The sequence below is a fragment of the Microtus pennsylvanicus genome, chromosome 5, assembly GCF_037038515.1.
Source record: "Microtus pennsylvanicus isolate mMicPen1 chromosome 5, mMicPen1.hap1, whole genome shotgun sequence".
Classification (NCBI taxonomy): Eukaryota; Metazoa; Chordata; class Mammalia; order Rodentia; family Cricetidae; genus Microtus; species Microtus pennsylvanicus.
The window spans coordinates 97,511,753-97,532,239 of NC_134583.1; the positions used below are offsets into that span (position 1 = coordinate 97,511,753).

The 20,487-nt window shown below is 40.3% G+C and overlaps 1 protein-coding gene across 1 annotated transcript in view; it reads left to right on the plus strand.

Moving 5' to 3' along the window:
- Positions 1–20,487, plus strand: part of LOC142850286 (guanine nucleotide-binding protein G(q) subunit alpha) — a 235,972-nt gene that overhangs the window by 177,026 nt on the left and 38,459 nt on the right. Inside the window, exons 3-4 of the mRNA XM_075973634.1 lie at positions 2,664–2,818; positions 17,582–17,710. Coding sequence (XP_075829749.1) covers positions 2,664–2,818; positions 17,582–17,710 — 284 coding nt within the window. The remainder of the gene's footprint in view (positions 1–2,663; positions 2,819–17,581; positions 17,711–20,487) is intronic.

The window sequence follows — 20,487 nt, forward strand, 5'->3', positions numbered from 1 at the left end:
GGTGATTGGTGTGTGTTTGGAGGTGATACTCTTTTGTAGATATTACAGAATGGCTTCTTAGCTGTGGATTTACGACACTAACAAATCTCAGGGCTTTCTAGATAGAGATTTGTTTGTATGAATCTGGTTTTGCAGTTGAAAGGAGACATATTTTTATCTGTTGACCTTTTGTTCACATTCCTCCTCAGATACTGCATGCCTCATCTTCTCAATCTGGCAGAAGCCTCTCTTCTCTTCCATACTTCATTTGGACTCCCAGTCAGTCCGTACTGCGTTTCCTTGTTCATGTGCAGATTTCATTTGGTTGTTGGTTAAAATAGTAAATCCTTGTTTTACTGAAAGCTGTGCCCAAAGAGGAACAGTCTTGAGACTGGAGAGATTGCTCTGCAATTGAAAGCACTTGCTGCTCTTACAGAGGACTCTGGAGTGACTCCCACGTAGCTGCCTGTAACTCCAGTGCAGGGCATTATCACCCTCTTCTAGCCTCTGTGAGCAACAGGCATGCATGTGATACAGCTGACATACATGCGGTCAAAACACTTATATACATAATATAAGATAAACATAACATTTTCTTTAAAGTGAGGGACGGTATCATAATCCCTTAATTTTATGCATTATGGTATATTATCCTGTTCTCGTATAGAGGAGATCTCTGTTGACTTGGTCCAGTTGTCTTATGGACAAAGAAAATTAGTTTTAAAAAGGCAAAAGTAGTTTCTGCTGCAGGTAAGAAGTGGTCGTGTGACTAAAGTCAGAACCAGAAATTAGCTTTTTTGATTTGTAGCACTGTTAATTTCCACTCTTCTTTCATCCTTGTTTTCATCTAGTGGGCAAGTGTTTATCAAGCTTCTATTCTATCAGCACCCTGGTAAACTGTGATACTACAATGCTGAGCCTGTCGTTGAATTTTTATGTTATAGGGAAAAGATATTAAGACTCCTATGCTAACTATTACACTATAATTCTGAGAAAATGGGTAAGGATGGAAGAGTCTTGAAATTATGGCTTGTAGGCACTCACATTATATTTATATGTACTTTTAAATGCAATTAAATATTTATTGTATTTTCCTTTTGTGCTGAGCCCCAAAGAAATGAAAACTTTATGATCACAGCTCCATCACTGTAGTCTAGAAATGAGATAAGTTAAGGCATAATAACCAGCATAGAACAAAATGTTGAGGGTCCATGGTTCAAAGTACACAAAAATTACATTTTTTTGGAGAGACATATCATAATAGTCATTTGTAAGTGATGACATATGGAACAGCCGCTGAGCAGAATTTCTTTTTAAAAGGTTTAGAAATGAGTAAGAAAGGCCTTCTACATAGAAAGATGACCCTCAGAAAGAACCATAATGAGATAGCCTCCACCTGGCATAGGATTCAGGCGCAGGAATCCAGACTGCCAAGGGTGCTGGTGGTTAACAAGGCAGATTGCCCAACCTGGGACTGATACAGACAGTGAAACTTGGGGATCTGTTTCCGTGGTTGAAAGACAGACTGGAGCAACACTTTTCAGTGACTAGATCCAGTTGTCTTTGTCAGAGCAGAGCTATTAACAAAGGGGATTTAAGTCTCATGTTTGTTGAACTTCCTAAAACTTTAAGTCAAAATTAGTTATTATTATTGAAAAGAGGCCCTTCCTACTTGAAGACTGAGATCTAGACCGGGCACAACATGGATTGCATATATAAACATTGCTTATTCTTAATACTAGATGGAAAGGATAACTGGCCATGATATAGTCACGAAGCATTGACCCATCTTGTTTAGAATTTTTATACAAAATCAGAATTGTTTCAATAATTATCAACCATCTGCCTCCATTTTCCAATTAACTACTATATTAGTGTGTGTTTGCATATTTGTTATGTATGTTTAATTTGCATATATGTCACATTTGGTCAAGCCTAATTTGATTAGTGTTATTAAGCAGTCGTGTTTTCTGGCTACTTTGAGGGTAAATGAAAGTTTATTAATAAAATATAAAACATTGTGATTTTAATATTATTGAAAATTTTAAACATCTTTGTCTTTTTCCTGCTAAGTATACTGTAATGAAAATAGCAATACTCTACTTGATTGCTAAAAAATGGAATGGATTCCTAAACTTGGTACTGTAGAGATGGCAGATACAAATATTCTGTAACATGGGGTATGCCAGACTGGAAGAAGAATTACTGCAGTTAAACCATTAAACTGTTCTCTTGGTAGTGTTATGGCCCATCTGAAAGTGAACTTCAGGGACCACTCTTAGTGGAGGACTCGGCTTCTATTGATAGAGCTCCTCAGGGCCGAGGACAACATGTGTATGACTAGAACAAGTTGTCAGAGTAGAGGGGATAGTAACTATGAATTGGAGAATTATGATAATCAGTTAACATACTGGCCTCTTAGCAGGACCTCCCTGCTGTCATGCTGAAAAAGCTTTGCACCTGTTACTCCTAATTAGGTTGAACTTCATATTTCCTCTAGAAAGGATGGTTTGGGGTTGGGTTCTCATTAAGAAAACAAACAAAAATGACACATTATAAACCACTCTGAAGACCAGTTTATGATGATATCGCTTGAATTGTACACTATATGAAGTGTGAATCAAAGACTTGGTAATACAATGTGAAGAGTATTCAAACAGTTGCCTTTTCCCTCTCTTAAACAGGCTCATGCACAATTAGTCCGAGAGGTTGACGTGGAGAAGGTGTCTGCTTTTGAGAACCCATATGTAGATGCAATAAAGAGCTTGTGGAATGATCCTGGGATCCAGGAGTGCTATGATAGACGACGAGAATATCAGTTATCCGACTCCACTAAATAGTGAGTATCTGCACTGCAGGCCCTGAAAAACTGCCTGCTGCTTCACATGGGAATGTGCTCTGTGACAATGTAGTCTGTGCTGCACATATGGTAATCAAACCTAGGCGTATAGAAAGTAAACTAATATTTAGGTGTCAAACTTGTCAGTGTAGGTTTAGTCATAAGGTACCAAGATCATATGGTGGAGAATATTTCTAGTTTGTAAAGGCAAGTCTCATATAGCCCAGGTTAGCTTTGAACTCCCAGTACTACCTTCAACTCTGGAGTACTGTGATAACAGGTATGTATCACTCTGACAGTTATGTATCCTAGGACTTCATGCATGGTAGAATGTATTCTACCATTTGAGCTACACCCCCAGTTCTAAGAGTATTTCTTTCACTGTGTTTTACTTACAAAACAAAAGGAAGACCCTAGTGATCTGATGTTATCACCCTGTTTTCTCCGAGTGATCCACAAATCTATGTACCCTAGGTGGTGGTGGTGGTGGTGGTGGTGGTGGTGGTGGTGGTGGTGGTGGTGGTGGTGGTGGTGGTGGTGGTGGTGGTGGTGGTTGTTTTTGGTCAACTTGACACAAGCTTGGGAACTTCAACTTAGAAAATGCCTCCATCAGTTTGACCTGTAAGCACGCCTGTGAGGCATTTTCTTAATGGCAGATGTGGGAGAGCCTGGGCCACTGTAGGCAGTGCCACCCCTGGGATGGTAGCCATGGTGCTTGATATAAGAAAGCAGGGTAAGCAAACTTTGAAGAGCAAGCCAGTACACAGTGCTCCTTCATGGCCTTGCTCCCGAGTTTCTGGTTCAGTGAGGGACTGTTACCTGGATGTATAAGATGAAATAAATACTTTCACTCCCAAGTTACATTTGGTCATGGTCTTTATCACAGCAATAGGAAAAACAAACAAACAAGTGAAGACAACTTGAAATCTTGCAGGTTTTTTTTTTAAAAAAATTAAAATTCTGATCTTAGCTTTGGGAGACAGAACACATGCATAGATTAGAAATTACAGATAAAAATGTGTTTGATCGTGGCTTCCCAAAACATAAGACTCCCTAATTTCTAATTCTCAGACCTTTATTTGCTTTCAAAGAACCATTGTTGATGGTTGGGTTTTCTTTTGCAGGAAAACTATGAGTTTTAATTTTGAATGCATTCCAAAATTATTGTGTGAGCTGCCAGTCAATCTTGTGTCCTGGGAAAGATTTGCATCCAAGAGAGATCTGTTAATTCTGTCTTGAGATGCGCATAACAGAAATGAAGTTCAGCACGGGGTTAATAGAAACCCTTTGTAGCTAGTGATCCAGATAACTACAGTCTGGAAAAATGTTGGTTGTTGTTTTTGAATTTTTTAGTTATCTAGTCAAATTTCTGTCTACATTAATTATGTAAATCTGTCATTCCCCTCTCATTTTGGTCTGGATAGACACAAGAAAGGGTAGGAAATATTCCACAGCCTTAAGCCAGCCCCTATTATAGAGTGACCCAGTGGCTCAGAGCAAAATGAGAGGCCCTAGTATCTGATTGATGGTGCCCCTCAGTCATGCTTGGGAGGCCCAGGGCTGTGCGTTCTTCTTACAGTGAAGTTACATTTCTGCCTTTCCAGGCATTTGCATAAGACTAAATTATGGTCCATATCAGCCATAGAAATGTTGCCTGAATAAAGTACTTGCACATTATCTGGTAGTTTGGCTCATGTCATTCTCGACTGACAGCAGCATTCCATCTGTCCTGTTTAACATGCACTCCAGTGTGTGCAGTCAACTGGCGTGTGCTGTTACTGTCTGTTCTTCCCTCCCAGCCCTTCGTCCACATCACCATTCAGGTTCTGGACCTTTCCACCTGCCCTACTCCCCTCTTTTTTTCCTCCCTCTTCATTCCCTTTGTGTAAGTTTCCGTGAGTTGAGTACATGAATAGAAAACCTGTATTCATCTCTTGTCTATTCCAAAATTCTGCCTCCTCTACCTTTGACCAGCTGTCTGTCTTTTACTTCCTGCCTCCTCTGTCCTTCTGTTTCCTTTGCCATTTCAAATTTCATCAGTCTCCCTGTGTTGCTGCTGTGTTTATCCACCCTCCCCTGTTCTGTTCATTATGTCTCATCCTCCTGTTGTTTACCCCTCCACCCTCATTGTGATTCTCCGCTTCTCCCTTCACTCCCTTCTACCCCTCATTTGCTAACGAGATCCTGTTTCTTAGTAATGCTCTATGATTTCTCCCTTCCCTCCTCTCTATCCTCCCTCTCTCCCCCTCTTCTCCTTCCCTTTTCTAGTACTAGAGATTGAACCTAGAACCTTCTGCATGTGCAACAAGCACTCTACCACTGAGCCCAAGCCAACCTCTGTCGTGCTTATTTTATGTTACCGCTTCCCTTTCTGCCCCTTTCATTCTTTACCCATCATCTATAATTACGATTTTGCTTAGAGAGAGGCCTTGCTATCAGAGAGTCAAAACTCCAGTATCTGATAACTATGTGTCTGCTAGTGTCATGCCTGTCCATAAAGAACCTAGTTTGCCCCCTGACCACTGGCATTTGCCTTTTGCTTGGAACTGTTGACTTCCATGGATGTGCTTGAGACAGCCTCTGTTATCTCTCATGACATTTTCCCAGTGATATTTGTGAATTTTGAGGCGTGTACCCATTACTTAATGGTGAATTTGTATATTTCTGTAATGTTTGTTGTAGGCTGAGAGCTGTCTTGGGCAGTTTCTCCACCTCAGAAAGCAACCACCATAAAATTGTGTCAGCATTAACTGAGTCCAGCATCGAAATTGACCTGCTGGTTGTACAGAGCTGATATGGATGTGGGGTCCTTGGCACTAGCTGACTTAAGTTCCCTAACTGATATTTCTTTATTTGTTCTTAGGGATAAGTTGATTTTCTAAATTGCATTTATATGAGTGCATATACCTATTTTAGATGATTTTTTTCTGAAATAATACAGAAATTGTAACATCTTATATACCACTAGACATTTTATTATGCTTATTTTTGTAAGAAAAAATGGATATTTTCCTATATAGTTAATAATGGCCATACATTATACCTAAAGCCAATAATAAGTTCATGTTCAGATTCTTCTGGTTCTTCTAAAATGACATTCAGATGTGGTTAATTTTAGGAATACACGTTGCATATGGTAGCTATATCTCTACCCTCATAGAGAGACCTGTTTTACATTTCACTGGCATGCTCAAGAGTGTCCTGGATTTCCTGATTGTTTCTTTGTACATTTTGTTTTGTTTTGTTTTCAAGATAGAGTTTGTCTGTAGCTTTGGAGCCTGTCCTGGAACTAGCTCTTCTAAACAAGGTTGGCCTTGAACTCAGAGATCCGCCTACTCAGTCTCCCTGCTGGTATTAAAGGTGTGTGCCACCGCTGCCCAGCTTCTTTGTACAATTTAACTTGCTTCTTTCTCACAAGGATTTATTCTGCACAGAGGTTAAAGTGAGCAGTGGGACTGCCGTGTTTCATAAGCCACTTGGTGTGATACATATTATTGATGTTTGTTGGTGATGTGTCCGAGTCGTTTCACACTATCAGGTTAAGAGAGAACAAATGGGCTGAGCTTACTAGAAAACAAATCCAGAGGGTTTGGGTCATTATCATTAAAATGTAGTCGTGTCTCACTAAGTATCTGTTATTCATGCTAACACAGACTAAATCTAAGTCTTGGGTAATTCATAAATATTTGTATAAATTTTAGTCTACAGTTTTGTTTGTTATTGTTAATTTGTTTTTTGCATTTTGAGACAAGGTTTCTCTGTGTAGCCTTTGTTGGCCAGGAACTCATTCTATAGACCAGGCTGGCCTCAAGCTCAGAGATCTGTCCACCTCTGCTTCCTGAGTGCTGGAATTAAAAGGCTACACCACCATGCCTGGCTTAGACTACACTATTAGCCCCCCGCCCCCATACTTCATCTTCCATTCCGTCCAATCACTTTTTACAGGAGCTGACTAAGGACACTATAAATCTGATTTGTACCTACTCGTTATCCAAATAAACAATTATGCCTCAAAGGACAAATAGTGGGAGAAAGGAAGAGATGAGAAATTTCAGGAAATGGATAAACACTTTGGATAGGTTTACAAATGGTCCAGATTTGATGCATTCTCCAATTCTGTAGAATGATCTCGTTAAAAGCATTCTAAGATTTTGGAGAATTTTTAAAATTATTTTACTAACTTTTTCATTATTGATAAAAAGCCTGAAGGCTCTGAGTATCTTTAGAAAAAGAACACAATAAACAGATGGCTGTAGGTTTTCTTCTCTTTTTTTCTGGGGTTCACCACCTGCTTTAATATACTGAGACATCAGGTCAAATGAGTTCACTGCCTACAGAACCAGAAGTTCCCTGACACTAGCCACAGAACACAAGTCTCAGTCACATTGAGTATAGTGAAAAAGTCCCCATGTTGCAACCTTAGGCCAAAGACTACTGTATCTGGGTTTGCTTTAATCTTACTTTACTAGAGTTCCCCCCCCCCCCCCCGCGGGGGGCGGGTGGAGTCAGACAGCGTTTAAAGAGTCCATGTAATCCAGAGCAGTAAGTGCATGAAGAAATTGGCCCTTTGGTACGAATCTGCACTGGAATTTGCTTTGATTATGGCCCTGAATTGATATACCATCTATTATTATGTTGATATCCCATCCATCTGACTTAGAGCCAAATTCTTGAGTAAGGGTCCCTTCTAAGAAATTATTACTGAGTAATATTTTGAATACTTGTACTCCTGGGGGTGGGGTGTGGCTCTTCTGGCCATCCTGACACGACCCCCCTTCTTGAAGGAAAGAAACAGCATGGTATGGTGAGACTTGTGGGCAAGTATCCAGCTGTAGGTCCAGTTCCCTCCACTGCTCATCACTTCTGGAACTTGCAGTAAGGCCTCAGTCTCCCCAGGCGTAGTGGGTGAAATTTAATGCTTAAATTAATTTCTGATTTTTGAGTATTTTGGGATTCCATTACACTCGACTGCCCTTATTGAGAAATAATTAGCCTTTGCAATCAAGCAAAATTTAGGACCCTCACATTAACATGTGTGATTTATGTGAGTGTGTGCACGTGTGTATGTGTTTCAGGCTTTGTGAACCGTACGTATGGTCATTGTCTCATTGCTAGGTGCAGATGCAGCTGTAGACAATGGATAAGTTTGTGGAAGAATGAATTAGATTCTTTTTTATTTTTTATTGAGCTATGTATTTTTCTCTGCCACCTCCTTCCTTTCCCTTCTTCTACCCTCTGGCATGGTCCCCATGCTCCCAGAGCAAATTAAATTCTTAAAGCTGAAATCTTAGTTCAGAAGGAAACATTGATCTTGAATTGTTCCTTTCTAGAGAGTAATGATAACAGGGCCTGGGAGGTAGCTCAATCAGTAAAGTACTTATATCACAAGTTCAAACTGCATTTGAACTCCATAAGCCATGCAAAAAGCACCCGGGCATGGCTGGTCACCCTTCTAATCTCAGTGCTGGTTGTCTGGAGACAGGTAGCTCTCTACGACTCACTGACTAGCTAGCCTAGCCTCATCAGGAGCTCCAGACTAAGGAGAGACCCTGTGCCATTTTTTTTAAAGAAGATGGGGCTGACGAGATGACTCAACTGACAAAGGTACTTGGCACCAAGACCGGAATCCTTCACTTTGTCCTCTGATCTCCACATGCACTCCATGTGCACAAACACACAAATGCATAAATGAATGGATAAGTAAATAAAATGTAAGAATGTCAGTTGAAAATAAAATAACAAGGTGGATGGTATCTTGTGAACATGCCTATCTTAGTTTCTTCTGCTGCTATGGTAATACTGTAATACAACTTCTGCTCTATGTGCTACACACTACAGGATGGTTTGCGAGTCAGGCAAGGGGCTGGAGTTGAAACACACACAAGACAGGTAGCGCCAAGAATATTTCTTTTATTGTGTTCCAGGACAGCTTATATAGGATCTCTTTGACTAGTGGCCACACCCTAACTCTCAGCTGCAAGCACACCAGAAATTACTCCCCTGCCATCAGAAACTCCTGAGGGTCTCATGCTCAGAGCAGCTGCAAAACAAGTTGTTTGCTTAGAGCAGCTGCAAGCATAGGAAAACAAGTTGTTTACTCCAGCAGGCAGGGGGTCACAGGAAATTCAGGGTCTGGGGGTTCACAATCCCCAACAAATTATCCCAGCCAAGAGCTGCTAAGGGTGGAAATGATTCGGTTTGCAGTTGTAGGTTATATTCTATCCTAGCAGGGGAGCCCCAGTGGCAGGAACTGAAGCTGCTGGTCATGTCATGTCCACAGGTAAGAGCAGAGAGTGAACAGAGGAATAGGAGCCTGCTGCTGAGCCCAGTTTCTCTACTTCTGTATAGCCCAAGGTCCAGACCCAGGGAATGGCACCTCTCACTCTCACACTGGGTCTTCCCACATCAGTTAAGGCTGTCAGGACTGCTCCACAAATGTTCCCACAGGCCAGCCTGATCCAGATGATTCTTAAGTCCAGCCTCCCTTCCCACGTGATCTTACTGTGCGTCAAGGTGACCAAACCATCACAGCACCGGGTTAGCTCTGGCCTTTGAATGAATGCATCTGTGTACTTACTTGTACATCTTTCTGCCTTTTCCAGAAGTGAAAGAAGTAACACCAACAAATAGAACATCGTGTATTTGTCTCCCTCTGTATTGTCTGATGATTTCCAGAGTCTTTTTCATTTTCAGAACACATGGTGCTCATAGGGATGAAATAAAACTCAGATATACTTAGCCAGTCTCTAGCCTTTGGGAGAGCAATAGCGAAAGAGCTAGACTCTGTTTCTCCTTATGGGTAAATTGGTCTCCTGAAGGACAGAAGGTGTAGAAACGGTTGCACTGTGCACATTAGCTACCTGCTCTTACTGTAGCTGATGCTGAAATAGCTGCATCTCCTCACCATCTCCTCCACAGACTCCCTCAGAAAGATGCTACAATGGGGATGAGCAGACTTCAGAAAAATCAACCTACTTTCCATTTTTAGTTTGATCGGAGCTCAGCTGTACACATATTCATATATGAATATCTGTAGCATCTCTGGTGCCCAGTGGCAAAGTCAGATCATTAAAACAGTGATCATATGGATCACAAAGCCTGGCATCCACGTAGTTTGAAATTCCTCCTTTAGGGTAATGAATGTTGATGGACAGCTAGCATACTGCTTCTACCATTTGGATGGAATCCTGCTGAAGACTGATGTTCTGATTTAACTCCACAATATGTTTTAGAGAGTTGGGAAAATAGTTGGCTTTTGTTCCTTCAGCTTCTGTTCACAGATAACTCCTAACTCTGATCAGGGCAGCTTCTCATAGGTCCATGTTCCCCCATTATCAGTGCTTATTTGCAACACAACTGTGTTCCTTGCCAGAGTCCCACCTCCTTCAGGAGGGCATTTGGGTCTTCCACCATTTGATTCATTCCCACTATTGAAGTTACTGTCAAGTTTCATGTGGACTTTGATTAAAAGGTACTAGTTGAAAGTCTAAGAAAATTCTGTACCATTTCTGATTTCTTCCCTCTTATTTCTTTTCTGCCTATAACTTCCCCCACCTTTTTTTTTCCACATTATTCTCTAGTGACTGTAGTTCATAATCATCCAACTTTCTTATTGCATTCTTAGTTAGCAGCTTACAGTTTGGTGCTTAATTGTTTCTTAATTGATTCATCTGTACTATCTTTACTTCCCAGATAGTCTGACATCCCTAAGGGAAAGAAATATATTTTAACATATTTTCATACCATTTCCTTGTGCCAGTCTCCCTCCATCAAACACATACTGAATTAGAGTTTAGCATAATAGATTCTCATTAACCAGGTATATGCTAGCTGAATTAGGCACTGTCTTCGCACAGTAAGATAGACTAAGAGTCAGCCTTCTAGTATTTTTTAATATGTTTTCAGAATTGTGTCAGAATCAATCAACACCTTTGAAAGCTGTCCTATAAGAAAGTAAATTAGAAATAAACAATGGGGGGCTCTTTTTTTTTTCTCTTCCTCTGTCTCTTTGTTTGGATTTTGTTGTTTCCTTTTGTTTCGTATTTAGGAGACAGTTTCTTCACAGGTGCCTCAAGCTCCCTGGCACAAACAGTCCTGCTCAGCCGCCTGAGTAGCAAGGGATGCAAGCATGCACTATTGCACCTGCTTGTGTTTATGTCTAATTACAGGCTTGATCTGTTTGTTTGTGCGATATAACTGTGAATCTGTTGCTGTTAGGCTAGACCTGGCTGTGACACTGAAGTCTGCCTGGCACACACTTGAGTTGCTTGGTTTGTTCACTGTTCATTTGGAGTCTCTTAGGTAACAATTTTGAACAACTCCCTGATTATAAAATTAAGACGCCAAATCTCTTTCCTATGTGCAGTAATGAGTTCTTTTCAGGAGACTCAAGGTATTTGTTAAGGAAAAAAATACTTCGTGAGCTGTCTTAGTTCTTTGTTCAAAGAAAGTTAGAATTTTTTATTCCTTCTCTTGCTCTTTATTGCAGAGTTTACTCTGCCTTGATAAGTTCTCAAGAACCAGGGTCATAACACTGCAGCCACCACTCTGGGATCCTAGCTTTTTTGGGATTTCCTATGAAAAAAAGAAACAACTTTATGAACAAAACTACCTGTAATAAATGCTACCTGTCACTGGACACTAATCATGAGGAATGTTAATTTTCCTTTTGCTCAGTGAGCTCTTCTGAGATAGGCATGTTTGTGTATTGAGTAATCCCATGCAGCTAAGAAGCTGAGCCAGATTCCTGACCAGCTCAGACCAGAAGAGGGAGGGGCTTGCTTGGGTCCTGGCCCCCAAACCGCCCTTTGAATCCATGCTTGCCTCAATGTAGTAGTTTTACCGAACGGTCACTGATCCATTTTGTAAAGGTTACCTAACAGTGTTTTGGTGGGGTTTCTTTTTGTTTTTGTTTGTTTGGTGTTTGTTTTAAAATCTTTTCTTCTGATTTTTTTTGTGTCCACCCAGCTCTGCACAGCCTGCACAGAGTTGTCTTGTGGTTCTTCCTCGCCTTCACTGCCCTGACACCATCAGATAAGATCTCTTGGCATGATCTAGCTTTCTATTCCCAAGAGACTGATCCTCTCACAATGAGGTCTTGTTAATTTTTTTTAATGAAGGCGACCTAGTTTTTGTAACCTTCTTTTTAATAATTAAAAATATGAAACCTACCCAGAATCATTTTTCTGTGCCACAGTTCCAACTTCATATCGAACTAGAGCTGCAGATCTGTTGCATGCAATCTTACCGTGGAAACACTTTATGGGGTTAAAAATCCCCCAGCTCCAAACATGAACCCAAGAGCATGCTGTCAATCTTCTTGTGTGTAGCTAGGTTTGCTTCATACTTAACTACCCACAGCTCATCTTTTCTCTGTGATGTAATTGCTAGAGTTTATATGACTCTAACTTTTATTTTTTTAAAATTGATGCCATCTCTCCTGATATTTTATTCATAATTGCCAAATCTTATTCTTAGTTGCTTTCATTTAAATGGGGGAGGAACTTGAGTTTTTCTTGTTTGAAGTTATCCTTCGGGTCACAATAGTGAAATTTTCTAATTTTGAAAAGATTTTTAGTTCAAGTCTGTTGTTGACAGACTATCATTAAAATTAGTGACCAGTTAGAATCATATCCCAAACAGAAAAAAAAATCAAATTTAATTTGATTTAGTCATTCTGTTTTAGTGAATTTTCAGCTTGACTCTTTACTTTTAATAATTTTTTCAGACTTCATATTTTTTGCAACCAGGAATGATCCTCAAGTTAATTGTGAAAGGAGCCCAGTGGTCACTAACAAACCAATGGCTGGGATTGCCTTCGTTCTTTCGTGTTCTCAAACATAAAACAGGAAGATGTTTGTGGATTACCACTTGAAATTTTGTAATGCATTCCCAGAAGATGTTCAAATCCAAATAAAACCTGGGCTTCTTCCTGGGCGTTGGCAAACTCCTTGCATAGCCCATGAATCGGATCCAAGACTCTTCACATCCTTAGTTTCTGACATAACGCTTCAAGTCCAACTGATGCTAAGCTCCAGGTGGCTTTGTATTCTGCCGTGGTGAAGGAACTGTCAGAGACTAAGCATGTCTCTTTCTTTATTGCCTTGCTTTTTACTGAAAACCAACAAAAACTATATAATTTTGTTCCATTAAAGACCTTACATTAGAAATGTCTGTTGTTAGATTCAGCCTCCTCAATTTTCGCTGAATTGGATGGAATTCCAAAGCCTAGAAACTGCACACTGATGAGTGTGCTTATGCCGATTATGTCATTCTGTGGCCAGGACTTAAGAGCAGGAAGCTCGTCTCCTAAATGAAGTTAAGCCAATGGGGCCTTTCCTTCCTCTGTTGTATTTAAATTTGTCAGAGGCATTTTAATTCAGAATTTAGTTTTTACATAATGCAGGCCAGCTATATTCCAGAAATATAATTACATAAAGATGGGTAGCTAACAATCCCCTGGCTCCTATGCTTGTTCCTAAGGAGTGTAACTTGCTGGCCACTGCAGCATTTCCGATGAAATAGTTTTAATTTGGGTAGCACACTGAGCATCTGTTACAGGTGGCCCAAGCTCTCAGCCAGATGTTGGTAATACAGTCATAGACAAAGATAGTTGTGGACCCAGACCATTGAATTTCAAGTGTAGGAAGACTGCATCTTTTAATCTACAGTATCAAACTATTCAATGTGTAAATGTAGCAGAAAGTCATCGAAGGCCTACAGAGGATGGGAGTAAGGAACACTCAAACAGCCAGGCTTTCTTTCTCTTACACAGTTTTAGGAGTGGCTTGGGGACTAGAGAGATAGCTGAGCAGCTGAGAGCGCTGGTTCCTCATCCAGTGGACCTGGGTTCAATTTCCAGCACCACATGGCAGCTCACAACTGTCTGTAACTACAACAGCTGACACCCTCATACATACATGCAGGTAAAAATACCAATTTAAAAAAAAAAACAAGGAATGATTTATTTCCTAAATAATTAAGTCCCATGTATACCATGATGTCTTCCTGTGCCTCACATCAGGAAAGAGCTTCTATCTTTTACACTTGCATTGCCTTAGCAATGTACCTGTGCCATCACCATAGCAATATTGGGAATGACCCCAGCAGCCACTCAGAATCAGGCTTACAAAACAAATTAGAGCTATAATTAACTCTCTGAATTTACTCTGCAATATAAATTTGTTCAGGCCCTGGTGTTTCTTTTTAAAATGTTAAATGAATGGAATAATACAACATGAAACCCCTCCCCCCATTTTCCATTAGTTTTTGCTGAGAATATGAAGTATTTCAATGGAAAATACAGAGATTAGATTATTTTATTGCATCCTCTCAAAATGTGGCAGGCATAAATGAAAAGGACATACTACACTACAATACCACTTCTAGGGGTACAAAGTAACTCCTCCCCTACGAAGCCAATATGAAATGCAAAAAAATGAGTGCATTCTTTCTCCATGCCTTTCTTTTCAAGGCATGATGGGGCAGATGAATTAGGGCTCTACAGGATCTGTTCGAGCTGGCTCTTTCTGGGCAGTGAGAGATGCGGTTCTCACTTGTTATTTTCTGCTTCACAAATTATGTCTTCAGTATTGTACCTTCTGAGCCACTCAGTAGAAAATTAGTATGTAGATAGATTGTGTATCCTTTGTTTTTTTGAGGAAGTTTGTTTTGTTTCTCACCGCTTTTGCTTGGGAGTGTGTCTGGTAAGGTTTGCTTTGGGTGTAGGTGGCGTATACTGTGACTAAGAGATGGATAGTGTTCAACCTTTTCCTTTTGCTAAATTACACTAGCTTAGCTTTCTGCCCCAAGTGAGGCAAAATGGGACTGTCCAGCATGACCATCACTTTATCTTAATCAGTAATGCATGAGATTTTAAAAAAAAGTCTACTTATTTTGTGTGTATGAGTGTTTTGTCTGCATGTATGCCTGTGCACTACATGCATGCCTAGTGCTGACAGAGGCCAGGAAAGGAAATTGGGTCCCCTGAAACTGAAGTTAGAGCTGGTTATGAGCTGCTATGTGGGTACTGAAAATTGAACCCAGTCCTCTGGAAGAGCAACCAGTGCTCTTAACCACTGAGTCATGTCTTTAGTCTGAATGGAATATTTTAAAAGACTATTTCCTTGTCATGGTGTTAACAATACTGAGGTAGAACATAGCTTGACAAGCAGATGTTCATTGTAAGCAGTTGTTATTCTACAAGAGCTGTAGGAAGAATGAGGAGGAAAGAGAATCCTCACAGTGGCAATCTGAGACAGCTCAGCAGTACCCTGCATCGCAGAGAAGTGCCACTGGCAGTTGTGTAGGGTGGCTGCTGAGCCTTTGCAGGGGGCTTTCCAGTTGCAGCTGTGTGCCCTGGCTCCATGTCATACACATAGTTAGTTCTAAGGAGCTCAGGGCACGCTCCTGATTGGAGAGGTGCTATCAGCGCTCCTAAGGTGCAGTTTGACAGAAAAAAAGCCCCGCTTGGTGCACTGATTCTTTGAAAATTATTCCTGCCAAACATAACTAGTAGCATTGGGTACTCATGGTTCATCTCTAGGAAACAAAATCACAATTTCCCGTTATCTCTAGACTGCCACAGCACCACGCACATGAGGATTAAGAGCCCTCTGTTCTGACCCGTGCCTGCGATGTAACTGGAGTGGAGCATGTTTCTTAGTTTATCTTGCCGCTGTGCATGCAGTTCTTTGATTTATCTGAAATTTCTGAGTTCTTGTATGTAAATGATGATCACATAGATTTTGGAATATATGCTTCAAATTTTAAATCAAGGGTCTGATAAATTAGGAAGTCGCATTTGTACAGAGCAGCCTGTTGCTGCTGGAAGAGCCACTCTATCTGTAGATGGGAGGCAGTCAATGCACAGAACATGGGCTTTGTTATCTCATCAGGTGACTAGGGCTATGCCCAGGTTCACTAAAATATAGCTTTGCATTGGTATTCTCCTAGCAGCAGCTCCCTTTTGTTCTCTAGCCAGGGTTAAGTAGTTGAAGGTGTGAAGGAGTTCTCACTGTTGAGCAGAGAGCTCCTTGCTGGCTGCAGATGTGCTAATGTGTCTGGAAAAGGCCTTGAGTATGAATAGCTGCTTTGCTGTAGGAATTCTAGCCTGCCCGTGCCTTAGAGGACTGGTTCACTCCCAACAAGGCAGTAGTTCTTCTTTTTTATTAAAGTCAGACTCTTCTGTAACTCTTACCATTTCCTTCTAACATTCAGTTTCACTCATAAAGGAACTCCAGTAGTAAAAATTAAATGCTACAAGCTTTAATGCTCAAACCAAGTCTCTGTATAGGAAATCCATCCGTCCAACTAGGAGTGACTAAATACTATTTTCTTGGCATTAAAGTAGAAATAAAGATGTGTAGAAACAAAACTGTCTTCTTTCAGGTAGATTCTGCCCCTGAATATGTATTATGATCCCTGAGTTGTAACCACCATGTATACCAAACCTTCCGACTCACTGTGTTTTATTTGTGCTCATTGGGGAGCTGATGCCTTCCAGTTGTAAATGGTGCCACCATTGTTCTACCTCTTGCTTACAGGTTAGTTGCTTTGTGTAGATACTTTGTAGCCATGCATTTTGAAACCATTTTTGTGCTTCATCATTTCCAGGGCAGAAGGGTGCATAGTTCCTTTTTGAGTCATAAAGATGCTTCTCAGAACAGCCAACTGTCATCAACTGGCTGTCATCAGTTCTGTCAAATTGTGTCCTTCATGACATTACAGCTTAAGTCCCACACTTCGAGAGAGTTGAAAGCAAATGGACTAAAGTTTGGAAATGACAGAACCTGCTGATGGTGAATGTGCACTTGCCAGAGTTAGGATTAGCAGTGATAACACATCAGTTTCTTCATCCAAGTGGAAAGTTGTGTGCCCTGATTGTGGTGGTGGTGGTGATTACACAGATATGTGGCAGAAATCTCCCACAAGCATTCACACTCATTTGCCTAAATATGTGTGAATGCCCATAACGGAGGCCTGTAGTTTTAAATAATACCATGAGTTTTCTAATTTTGATAATATCAGATTCCTAGTTTTGTTAATATTATATAGATACCTATATAAGGTACTGTCATTAAGTGAAAGCCAGATGAAGAAATTCTGTGATAATTTGATAAATTTTGAGTCTAAAATTATTTCAAAAAAAATTAAAATGTTTGACCACACACACACACACGAAATGTTTAGGTAAAATGGCCAGATACATTAGTTAGTGTAGGTGACTCTAAAGAAAAGCACCTGACCACAGGCATCATTAGTATCATATCTTAAAATTCATGGCTTTGCATAAATAACAAATGACTTGGGCTTTGGGCATAATTAAAGATATGGTGTGCTGCTGTCTGTCTTCTCTCAGGGGAACGAGGAAACTTCCTCCCAAGAAAAAACCGATATTCTGAAAACGAAGATAAATCTTGACCTTACAGTCATCTTTATTATAAGGGTGTCTGTGCAAATTCACTTTGTATAAATGCTTAAAAACCTTATTTAACTCTTGATTGTCAGCCAAACCTGCTAAACAAATAGAGGGTAGGAGACTAACTTGAATTTCTTAGCAGCTCTTCCAGGTCCGGCTCATGAGGAAATGGGAACCTGGTGAGTGAGAGCCTTCTTCCTCTGAGCAATGGAAGGTTGACCTTGTCTGTTTCCTAGATTGTCACTTTCGGATATATATTTTTTTTAATTTCTGTGACTTTGCCCTTTCCCTTCCATGGGTTTGGAGTGATGGTAACTGATATTCTTGTGTCTTCCCTCTTCTAGCTATCTGAATGACTTGGACCGTGTAGCCGACCCTTCCTATCTGCCTACACAACAAGATGTGCTTAGAGTTCGAGTCCCCACCACAGGGATCATCGAATACCCCTTTGATTTACAAAGTGTCATTTTCAGGTAGTAACTGAGTTCATTAACACCTACATACAGGGTCTAAAGCCTGTGGCTTTGTGTGGATTATCATCATTGGGATACACAACTGAAATAATGTATCAATGAAAGAGGGTGCAAAAGAAATATTCAGAAGTTTTCATTTTAGGCTAAATAACCAGGCATTTAATGAAACTTTAATTTCTGGTGGTAGAATACAGTTACTCAAACATTGTTCTTCACTATAGTATATATGTACATATGTACACGTATGCATGCATATATATATATATATATATAGGCACACACACACACATATATATATATAATCATTTATCTGAGGACACTGTATTTTTAGAATTTTGTAAGATAGTTCATATAATCCTATCAGTAATAGCAGATAATCAACTTTTGTGTTTTTGAGATAGGGTCTCACTCTGTAGCCCAGACTAGCCTTAAAATCACAGCTTTCTTCCTATCTCAGCTTCCCAGTTGCTGGAATTTTAGGCAGGAACCAGCATACCTACCATTAAAAACTTCCATATTGATAATTTCTCCATGTTGTTTAGTACCAATGCAGAATTTCTCCATAGTATTAAAAAGTCATGCTGTTTTAGTTCATATAATAAAATTCTTGAGAGTTTCAAAATTCATGATTTAAAAAGTAGGGCAATTAACTTAATCTAAATTGATACAACAAAGAAGAATTAGAATTTATTATTTCCTTGTTTACTGCTGTTACAGTAAGCATTTGTCTTAATGCTTTAACTGGAACTTTTTTTTTTAAGATAAGTAAACAATACTCGTATCTTTTCACTTTGCTATTTCCCAGTCACCTAATAGTACTTTTAGTTGCAGTGCAAACCACCTTGAGCTTTGAGGAAAGGAGCCACATAGGTATGTTTTCGACTTCAGTGTTGAGCTGGCTCTCAGGGAGCCTGCTCATGTGGGATGGTGGAGGTTTGTGTGCTGCCTCAAAGCCGCCTTCATGTAGCTCCTCCTGCAGCATGCCTCTGCTTGACACATACTATACTGTTTCTTGACAAAGCACCAATTTTTTATTATTATGTTTTTTATTATTATGCTTTTTTCCCCTCTGTTCATTCTTTGCACCCATGGTGTAATCTTGCCACCATATACTGCTCAAAAGCACGTGGCTCTTTGAAAATACTTATGAACCCTTTTTTAAAATATGTAATGGGTACATTAAGATGATCACCAAGGTTCCTAGGGCCAGCATTCTATTTTGAGTTTATAACATTTGGATACCCGAATTTACAAAAAAAAAAAAAAAGACATACAGTACAACAGAAGTAATGACTTCCTGTCATCCTCCGATGACATTGGTTCCCTGCAGTACGGCTTCCTTGAATAGGAGCTCCCTGTAAATGAGTTGCATATTTTCACATAGTGACACTGGGGCAGAGCCAACATTTTAATATTTTTGCTTTGATTTTTGTTTTTCAAGACAGGGTTTCTCTGTAGCTTTGGAGTCTGTCCTGGAACTAGCCCTTGTAGACCAGGCTGGCCTCAAGTTCACAGAGATCCGCCTGCCTCTGCCTCCCGAGTGCTGGGATTAAAGGCGTGCGCCACCACCACCTGGCTACATTTTAATATCTTTAACACCTAAAAGTTCCACTTTTGTTGTCCAAAGCTCGCAGGTCTCATGGAACCATTGTTTTGCCCTTGTGATCTCACTTCTGGACCTCTGGAGTCTTTTAGAAATGGCGGTGTGAATGATCCTTGATTTCTTTGCTTGTGGGTTTCCATGATCCCCATAAACACTTAGCTATGGTGGCATATGCCTGTAATCCAAGGTTCAGAGAATGAAAGGTGCAAAGTCAAAAGGTCCGTAGCCAGTTGATGAGCTCCAGGTTCAGTGAGGGACCGTATCTCAAAATACAAGGTGGAGAGGAGCAGAGGAAGCCTCCTGAGAGTCACCCTCTGTCCACACCCACATGCACACACGTGCACACACGTGCACACACTCACAGAAACAGAAGTTCTTTGAGTTCTTCCTCTGGATTTTGTGTGAGAATCAGGAAACCACCACGAGCAGGCAGGTGTGGAGTAGATTCTTACAGAGCACTGCTCTTCCACTTTCATACCAGATCTTCTCATTCTCTGAAGATTGTGTGCAGCAGTCCAGAGTCAGCCCCAGGAGTTTGTCAGGCTTTGCTGTTTATGTACACACACATACTCCTACTCCATTCTTGGTGCCCATGCCGGTGTCTGAGGATAATCAAGTGCAGAGTGGATGCATGAGAAGCAGACCCAGGAACCGGTGTGAGGCACTGCATAACATTCTGATATCTTACACCGCGCTTAATATCCAGCAAGGAGGCAAGTTGGTTTGTGCACAAAGCTGATTGCTCCATGCTGCCTGGTGTGGTTGGACCTGTCCTAAAATTTTGCCAATATTGATGGAAAGAAAAAGCACCAAATTCTAATCCTAAGGAAGCATAGGCAAGATCATATTTACATTTAGTACCCTCCTTGTATGGAAATGTATGGCATCTTATATCCTTTAAATATATCCATGGTCCTTCCTGGCATCCTCGGTAATACATGAGGGTCTTCACTCTGACATCTAAAAAATGAAAGTGAAATTTATTATCTGTTACTTGATCTTAACATAAAAACATCCTGTTTGCCTTTGCAGTGTGTAATTTAATAAAAGAACCATTTTGCTTGGCACAGACAAGGAAGTTTTACATAGTTACAATTTTCATGCATATCTAGTAACTTCCTGTAACCACAGTGATTAACAGACAATTAATAGTCAATAAGTATTAATTGACTTG